Raw genomic sequence first — 9,351 nt, 5'->3', positions numbered from 1 at the left:
TACATCTCTTATGTAATTTGTACAAGTTCTTTGAAACCTTTATTTTTAAATATAATCTGTAAATTCTATGGTATCTACATTCTGGTGTATGATTAGTTTTATTTTCTGCATAAATATTCATGTTTATTTGCTGCAATGACCTTAATTAATAAAAATGCTACATAACAACAGAATTCTTAAGGAATGACACATTACACCAATATTGTTCAAAAGAACTAATTAATCAAACATGATTAATTTTAATGTAATTACTAAAGAAAGATATAGCATTTTATTTTGACACTCTAGCCATACATTTTCAAAATATACTTATTAAACAGTAAATGTAAGATAATGATTCAGTTAGTTACATTTTTAGAAGTCATTAGGATTGATATTCCTCTGCCATAAATGAATTGAATAATAATTTCAAATACAATCAGTTAATTTAATTAAAAGTATGCTTTTGAACTAAGACAGATATAATGAATGACCAATCATTATTTTCTGGTTTCAAAGTAGCAGGGAAGATTAATTCAGTGTCTGTAAGTTTATTTATGACACTTGGACTGCATATGTGATAAAAACAAATGAAGCAAAACACATGATGTGATCCCAGTTTTCATAATCATTAGCTCTCTTAGCAAAAAGAGATCTGACGTGGTATTTGGGGCCTTTATGTAAACTGAATACAAACTGCATGATGTTTGAAAGTTTTTGATATTTGAATAGACATTCTTAATAATACACAGACACAGATAAGAGATGTGAGTAGGTGGCTTGAGGTTTCAGAGTCCCTCCTGCAGTGTGTTTAGCAGCAGGTACAAGATAAATATCCAAACAAAATCAGATTAAGGGATTACAGTAGTGACTTTGCTATGGGTAGGTGAGTGGGGCCAGTGGGTGGTTTGGAAGGGATTTTCAAATTCTTTTTTCATTTTTTCTTTTACATCAGTGCATTTTGGGCAAAAGAAAATGAGTAATGTTTACTTTTTGGATACAGTAGGCCTAGGCAATTAAAAAAGACAGCGTCTAAGGATTGTGAAAGGTCATTTTGATACTGACAGGTGATTCAGCAGGGGTTAAATAGGAGAAACTCTATCTTAATTCACATTTCGATTGGGCAGTAACATTTGAACTTTTGTGTTCTCTTTTTTTAGTTAAAAAATAAGGTTTTTTTTCCTTTGAAAGACCTTATCAATGACAGCTGAAGAATGGGGAGAAAGGGAGACCATGTTTAAGATCAGTGTGGCATCATAAATTAAGAAGGAACATGTGCAATGTATGTTTTAAAAGAAGACCCTTTAATTACTAGGATTTCAGCTTGGCCAGCTCTCTATAAAATTTTGAGGCAGATACCTAATGAATAAGGACTGGGAGGAAAAAAGACAGTTTCAAAAATTCCCTGGGTCTCTGTCTTATCTATGGGAGGTTTCCTTAAAAAGGTTTTGTTCAAGATAGGTTTTGGTTATTTAAATTTGTATCTTTATCCTGTACCATACGCACTTAAAGCTCAGACAGTCTTCTTACCTCCTTTTTTAAATAGAAATCACACAAAAAAGGTATCTATGTATCAGTTTCTAATACCTAACAAGAAAGTCTTTTAGAATATTAACATAGCAATAAGCAAATATATACTATAGGATTAATCACTAGCATTGAAAATAAACAAACAAACCAAAAACAAAGAATCAACAAAATTTTCCTCTTATTTTTGCCCCTTCAGATTCTGGACTTTATGATCATTGCAGGAGAGGGGCATTAAAGAATCACACTTCTTTTATTTTAAAATTAAAAAATAAATGATGCCATAATGATGCATAAATCAGATTTGTCTTTTGAAAACACTGAAGGGGAAGCCCAGGTGATGTGAGTGGGAATGCTCTTTCTTATGAAGAGAGCCAAATAGGATCTGTCTCTAATAAATTAGTACAATCTTTTAAGATTAAAAATAGCAAAAACATTTTAAATAGTCTGATTATAGCTTCAACAAGTCAAACATACATTTCTATCTAGCCTATAGTTTTAAAGAGTCTATGTGGGTTTAACTTATCCCTCATTCCAATATAAAAAAAGAAAAAAACAAGTCATTTTTGAACATTAAGATATTCATAAAGACTGCATAAAGTAAAAAAACAAAACAGAAACAAAAACAAAAAATCTTCACAGATTGTTAGCCATCTCTTTCAACGATTTCTCATAAATTCTTCTCTTTCCTTTTCAGTAGATAACCCCCATCTCAGAAGGAAATACTTTCCAACACTTCCCAATGAGATCAGTGATTGCTTTTTATGAGAGCTACTGCTCTTTGAGATGTTTAGATGAAGGGAGAATATCTTCTATAAACCAGTAAATGCCAAAGAATTACTCAAGGGGGATGTGGCAGAAGGTATTTTTAGGAGGTGAATCTATGCATTTTTCTCTTTGTTTCTATTTCCTCCACTTGCTGAATATCTGTTTTAGAGCAGAGAGCACACACATACACACACAATCAATAAGTAACTTAATCATTTTTTTAGTTCTGCCTTTTACCTATAAGGTCTTTTTTTTTTTTTCCCACTTATACTCCATGCTCTTGATCAAGGTGTTCAGATCGGATAATATATTGCTAAAGTTGTTGAGTTTGAGAGCCAACAAAATAATGGGGCCTTCTAACTTAAAAATGTTTCCATCTTCTGCCTTTGCACCCCCAAACTCACAATTTGGTGAATAATACACTACTTGTGAGTGATTAAAAGTTGAAAGGTGGTGGTGACTAGACCTAATGCTATTTTACTAAGCCATCTATCTATAGAATTGTTGTTTTCATACTTTAAAAAAATATGTCTATGCTTTCTTTTTTTTTTTTCTTTTTTCTTTTTTTTTTTTTAGTCAAGTACTTTCTTAAAGAAACAATAGCACCACATTGGCATAGCTGGCCAAACAATAAATGGGAAAGCAAAATGTGCTACATCTTCCATTTTAAGTATTCTCCTAAGTGCATAAAGTAGCAGAAACTCTGGAGCCACAGAGCATGAGATGGTTTCATCTATACAAACACTGACATTCCAAGGAGGGGTAGGATTCTCAAGTGAGGCTAGGCCTTTTTTTTTTTTTTTCTTTTTTAAATAAGATTTTTCAAGGAAGTGATTTCTTCTCAGTATTCCATTGAACTTTTAGGATGAGTGTGTGTGTGTGTGTGCTTGTGTGTGTTTCTGTGGGTGTTGGGAGAGTTTTTCCTTATCTCTAGGTAATGGAATAATGCTTTAACTTTTTCAGTGGAGCATCTTCATTCTAAAATGTTCAAACAATACAATTATATAGCTGGAGAAGTGGGAACAGAAATTTGACTGGTATTTAGTATGGCAATAAACCCATAAGTTGAAAATTCATTCTTACCAATATTTGTAGCTCTTTTATAAACATCTTGATGTTGCCTCATCTTAAAAATTTAAAGCTAAGCTTAAAATTTCGTTGTAAAATTTCATGTGCTTCCTTCTGTCAATTCTGGGTCATTCTGCTGTAGTATATAGTGATCAGCTGACTTTTGGTGTTGACAACAATTTGTCTTCTAGTTTTAATTCATTTAAAAATAAGTGGGTTGGTATAAGTAGTTAATTTTTTAATTAGCTGATTTATGATACAGTTGGAGAGGACTGTGTGTTGGAAAAAGTTAAGAAAGGTAATATGGCTTCTCATATTTAAGCTTTCCTCATTGGGGTATTTTTGTGAATAGAATTATTAAGCAAATCAAATAAGTCATAGACACCCTTAGAACTACTGTATACAACTATGTCTGGAAACCTATAGGTCTGCAGAAGTTTGCATGTAGTGTTGTTGGGAATCAGTAGTTTGAAAAGGTATACCCTAGGAATATGAAATAAAAATCAGAAGTGCCGTTTTGGGAAAATGGGTCCAGCATCTCATTCCACAGAACCCATATGTCTAGAAAACAGATGAAGGGCAAAAATGACCTGTGGTTTCTTTTATAGCTATCCACAGTGATCAGAACATAGCTCAGCAAGCCAGAGGTGCTGAATTCAAATAATGATGTGGGCTGAGGTTAAAATATTGGTTGGCTGAGCTGGGGCACCCACTAACTAGGCCTTCTTTTTGCGTATGTTTGGCGATCCAAGAAATCTTTTTTTTTTATTTCCTGGCTTCTGAACCTTGAGATGAACCAGTGGGATGAAAACTAAAGATGTTATTTTTGTTTTCCATGTACTCTCTCCAAGAATAAAATGGATATAATTTGCATGCACTAATCAAGCCTGGTTGCTTTTCACCAAAAAGTTCTAAGGTAGATAAAAAGATCTGGATGATGGGCAATTCATTGTTCTAATAAGAAAATCTTGATATGTAGACAGGAAATATTTTCTAGGTCACCGTGGACCTGTCCTCATCATTGGATTTTCTTGATACCAATTTTCAATTGAATGTCTTTAAGACACATTCACAGAGTGCGGCTAGGGAGCCACTCTTCTAAGCAGACAGGAGAGAAAATTTCTAGCTGTGAAGGAAATTTTTGCCTCTTATCTAGAAACTCTAGTCAAGCATATTTTTACCAAAATAAAAAAATATATATATGTATATGTACCTACTGCTAGAGATAAGAACAAAATTCATTAAAGAAAGTAAATTTGTGACTTAGTTATTATTTCAATATTTGAAATCTTGAGTCATTTTTTAGATTGCCTAAAAAAGGAATAACTGTTTTTCAAGTGAATAGAGAAGTGAAGAGAGTATCATGATATTAAAAGAAGTATTATTAGATTATTAGTAACTGTCTGGAAGAGTCAGTAAGTGCTAAAAATGGAATAATCACCCTTTCACTGATAGAAATCTTTGTTTTTCTCCTTTTTTCTTTTCCTTTCTCTCTTTTCACTTTGTATTCATAAATCCAAATGCAGAATACAAAAGCAAATTGTAGATCAAATGTTTCTAAGTTATTTTGAAAAGTGTTTTAAAAGAGATTGAGCTGTTAGCTTTTAACAACTAGTTAGTTGGATAGGTAGTTGGATAGCTAGTTGGATAGCTTCATTGACAAGAATCCACATGTCAGGAGCATTCAGCTAAACAGCTTTCCAGCTATGCTGTGAATGGGTTGTTTATAGAATTCCTTGCATCCCAGCAATTCAAGGGCTCTGATTTTGCCACCCTCAGAGCAACTCATAAAAATCTGGAGCTTTATCATTTGAATCCTCATACCACCCCTGTGAGGTAGGTAGATGATATATTGCCCCCATTTTGCAGATGAGGAAACTGAGGCACAGGGAGGTTAAGTGACTTGCCCAAGGTCACACAGTGGTGAGTCTGTGGCAGAGTCGGCAGATGTTTGTTTCTTCAGCGAGAAAAAGAAACCAGGACTGTTAAATCCCTAGCCTTCTGCTTTTTCCACTCCTCTCGCTCAAGTTCAACTGTGCATCAGTGGACTTCGTGTCTCATTTCTCTTGGAAGGCATAATTGGGGGAACTTTTCTTTCCCAAATGGTTGGATTTTTAGTACCCTTCCCCTCTATGTCACCTTTGGCTCCAGGCTTCCTCTTCTGTTTTGCTTTCACATTTTACCGTTTTGGCCAGACTCTTTCATATAACAAACTACAAAATAGCACCATTGTACTAAAAAACAGAGTTTTACATACTGTTTGATATATCCTGTATAATTGATATGCTAAATTTACATAGTGCTCTATATGGAAAAAATTAAAAGAAAGAAGTTACTAATCAGGTGACACACTAACTCATCATTTGAAGGAACCATTGAGAGTTTGAGACTTTCTATGCTTAAAACATACGCCTAAAAATGATTGGCCTCAAAGTTGCAACTACTTGCATTTTTTTTAACAAGATATGGAAAAATAAAGCTTTGTGTCTAAAATAAATGTATTCAACTTATGTTTGGTACAAATGCCACAGATAGAATCTTGTGGGTTAAAAATTGGTGTACTACTTGACTGCTTGCTGCTGCTATCGAGGAGGCCAAATTCAGCAAATATAAAGGTGATGGGGTGGGGGTGGGATAGATGAACAAGATTATCAGACACTGTAAAACAAACAGCCTGTGTTGCGTAGAAAGAAGTGCAAATAAAAAAAATTAATAAACCACTTAGACAAGGCTGCTGAATGAATGTCTCTAGCAGCCAAGATTCAGAGACAAATTTAGTGCAACTGGATCTATACAACACCCATGCATTTGTGGCTCTTGAGAGGCAGGGACTAAGATCTATATATATATTTTCTCTATAGAACATTATTGATAAAGGGTCAACAGCAATCTACCAACTCCAGGACCATTTTTTGCAAGGTGCAAAGCTTTTTAACAATCACTCCTAAAGACAATGTTGGAATGTTTACTTGCGTATTTCATTGGGGGAATGCCCATCTTTTGAAATGTTATCAAACTTTTTTGGTGGGTCTTCTGATAACTCATGCAGAGCAAAGGATCCTGCCGGTGGCATGTCATTCTTCACTCTTCAGGAAGGTCTTTCTACATTCTGTAGTTCTTGTTTCCTGCACTTCCTCTACTTGTGTTCTTCAAATGTACTTCCTAGAAATGAGGGAGAAAATGTGAAGTTAATTTGATGAAATTTTATGTATCCTATACCCATCTATTTCTCTTTGGTCTCAAACTTTCATATTTTATGTTTCACCAGTCAATTTAATAAACAACTTGGGCCTGGTTTTTCTGAGAAATACACATATAAGTGGATGGGCCTTTAGTTTTTAGTTTAGCGAGACCTCACTCAGACTACCTCTCTGTACCTCTATGATGGCATGGGGACCACAGATTGCTTTGTAACCACACAAAAGTGTGCATTTATTCATCTGCTGCTATCATAGATTTGTTGATAGGAAGAAGAGTCTTTAAAATCCAGTCTTCTGGCCTGGAGCATCTTTTTCTAGTGAGAAAAAAAAAATCACATGCTGGGATCATCCTCTGCTATTTTATTGCATTTTGTTCTATTTTAATTTTTATAAAAGGGAGATGTTTCTTTATTGTTTTTTGCTTTTTCTCCTTTGGAGAGAGGCAGTTTTAGGGGTTTGAAGTTGATTTAGAATCTATAAAAACGTAGACATTCTGAGCTGTGCTCAAATCCTAGCTCTTCCATTTAATAGCTATGTGAACTTGCGCAAATGACAATCTCTTATGTCTGAATTTCATCCATAAACTAGGATCCTAAGAATTTCTACCTTGTAGGGTCAAGATTAAAGAATTAGAATGTAAGAGCACTTAATAGGTTTGGCACATGGTAAACACTACATAAGTATTACCTATTGTTATTTACTCACACTTCTTACTGTTATTATTTCAACTTTATTGGAAAGTAGCCATTCTTGGATTAAAAGTCCTGGGTTCCCTGGTTTGGTGTACCATTCACCTATCAACAAACAATGATGTTATCCAAGGAATACTGAATTTTGCTTAGAATAGAAGCCCTATGATAGTAAGGACTTATCTGTTCACTATTATAGCTCCATGTCTAGAGCAGGGCCCAGAATATTTCAGGTGCTCAATAAGTAGCTGTAGAATGAGTTAAGTGAATTAATGAATATAATGAACCCTCTGATAATATGCAGAATCAAGTCAGTACACTTTTTCTATAGTTATTATTTTATCCTTGAAAATACTTAAATAGCAACATTTATTTAGACAAAGAAGATATAAAATAAAATCCAGGAAAATGACATTTGCATGCATAAACATCAGGTGCTTCCTCTCTTGATTTCACTTCTAGTCAGGAGGCCCTTATAGGAGGATGTAATCGATAATTATTGGTAAAGAATGAGATTCAAGGATCCACAGTGTCCCTTTTCCCAGGAACATGTTTCCATCAAGACCAAAACCAGGAATTCTCAACATAATGACAGGAATCTCCAAATTCTCCCTTCTGACTAAGATAATGACCACTCACCCAATTGTTGTTAGAAGTTTAGAAATCATTGTAAGGGACTCTGGAGATCACTCAGACCTAAGAACTAGAGAGAGAGATAACCTGGGGCAGAATCAACTACCAATCCCTGGAAATGATACCTCTTGGCTGAGACCCAGAGGGATTTGATAATTTTTCTTACACGTGTTTTCAGCTCTACCTGGAACATTAGTGTTATCAAGTCCTTTATAAAAGCAAGTTAGCACTTAGCAAGTTGACGGTCAGTACCTTATGATTACTGAATAGAGGAAGATGGCATCATTGTGTAAAAATGTTTATTAAAACATCCAGCTCAATGACCATTGAAAAAAATCTTGTGGGAAGAAATTGGTCATTTGTATAGGATAGCTTGAAATACCACCTGTTTAAAATTCTGGCACTTTCCCCCCAAATACCATACAACTTTTTACAAAGTTCACTTAACATGTATTTGCTGCTGTACACAGCATCTGCTGGTAAGCTACAAATAAATTTGTATTCCTAATCTTACATCTTGTTTTGCTTCCTCAAAGGAGTTCTCCAGAAAAATGGGGGAAAAAAGACATATAGGGCTACAGAATAGAATCACTATTGTCCCAAACTCCTTGAAATGTTTCTGTTCTGTTCTCAGTAGACCCTGCTGATGGTATATGGCTCATCAAAATCCCACAGTCACTATCATTAAGGATACTGCTCCTCTACCAAACTAGTAACCAAATTAACTAACAGGTCTAAAAATACCTTAATTTGGATTTTACCTCTTTTTCTGTTTAAGAGGCATGCTAGCTTAGAAAAGGAAGATTTTTAAGAGTCTGGGTAAAGGCCAAATTAGGAAAATGCTCAAGAATGAAATGGTAACAGATTGAAAGAAAGCCACATGAGGTATTTAATCTCTAGCCTTCCTCTCAAATCAAATTAATCCCAGATTTCCAGGAAAAAATTCAGGTATCTTCTATGCTTCCCGCTTCAAATTCATGAGCTGTAGCAAAAAGGACTGATCTTAGCTTGGCCGGCCATATAGGTCTGATCCTTTTCCCCAGCAGAAATTCTTTTTCTTTTCTCTCAAAGCAGAGGTGTAAGTGTAAAGTCTGAGCGGAGGGATCCTCTGGCCTATTTCTTCTGGGTCTGTTTCAGCATCACGGCAAAGTCATGGGCAGAAACTCACTTGATAAAGCTGACACTGCTCCAAGTAGCATGGTTCCCATGCACACAGGCGTATGGTGGAGGCCATTCAAAACCAGCTGGGATGTCGTCTGGTTTGCATTTGGCTCTCTTCCCAGGCTCTCACATGTGACTTCTTTGTTGCAGACGATGACAGTGACAAAACAAAAGCACTCAGGGATTTGGTCTCAGTTGCATCTGTTGCTTTGCTCATTGTCTTAATTTAATGACGCGGGCCACCCTTGACAGTGGGTGGCAAGTGGAGGCATGTTAGAAGCAGCCGTCGGAGCTGGCACCCACCTTCAATGCACTTCTTGCAGAGT

At 35.3% G+C, this 9,351-nt stretch overlaps 1 protein-coding gene across 2 annotated transcripts in view; it reads right to left on the bottom strand.

The window, feature by feature from the left end:
* Positions 1 to 202: 202 nt before the first annotated feature.
* Positions 203 to 9,351, bottom strand: part of IGF1 (insulin like growth factor 1) — a 73,648-nt gene continuing 64,499 nt past the window's right edge. For both annotated transcript variants that reach the window (XM_006205898.3, XM_006205897.4), the window contains one exon: positions 203 to 6,504. In XM_006205898.3, coding sequence (XP_006205960.1) covers positions 6,445 to 6,504 — 60 coding nt within the window. In that variant the 3' untranslated portion in view covers positions 203 to 6,444. The remainder of the gene's footprint in view (positions 6,505 to 9,351) is intronic.

The sequence above is a fragment of the Vicugna pacos genome, chromosome 12, assembly GCF_048564905.1.
Source record: "Vicugna pacos chromosome 12, VicPac4, whole genome shotgun sequence".
Classification (NCBI taxonomy): domain Eukaryota; kingdom Metazoa; phylum Chordata; class Mammalia; order Artiodactyla; family Camelidae; genus Vicugna; species Vicugna pacos.
Note: the sequence above shows the minus strand (reverse complement) of the source record. Positions and strands in the feature narration are given on the sequence as shown.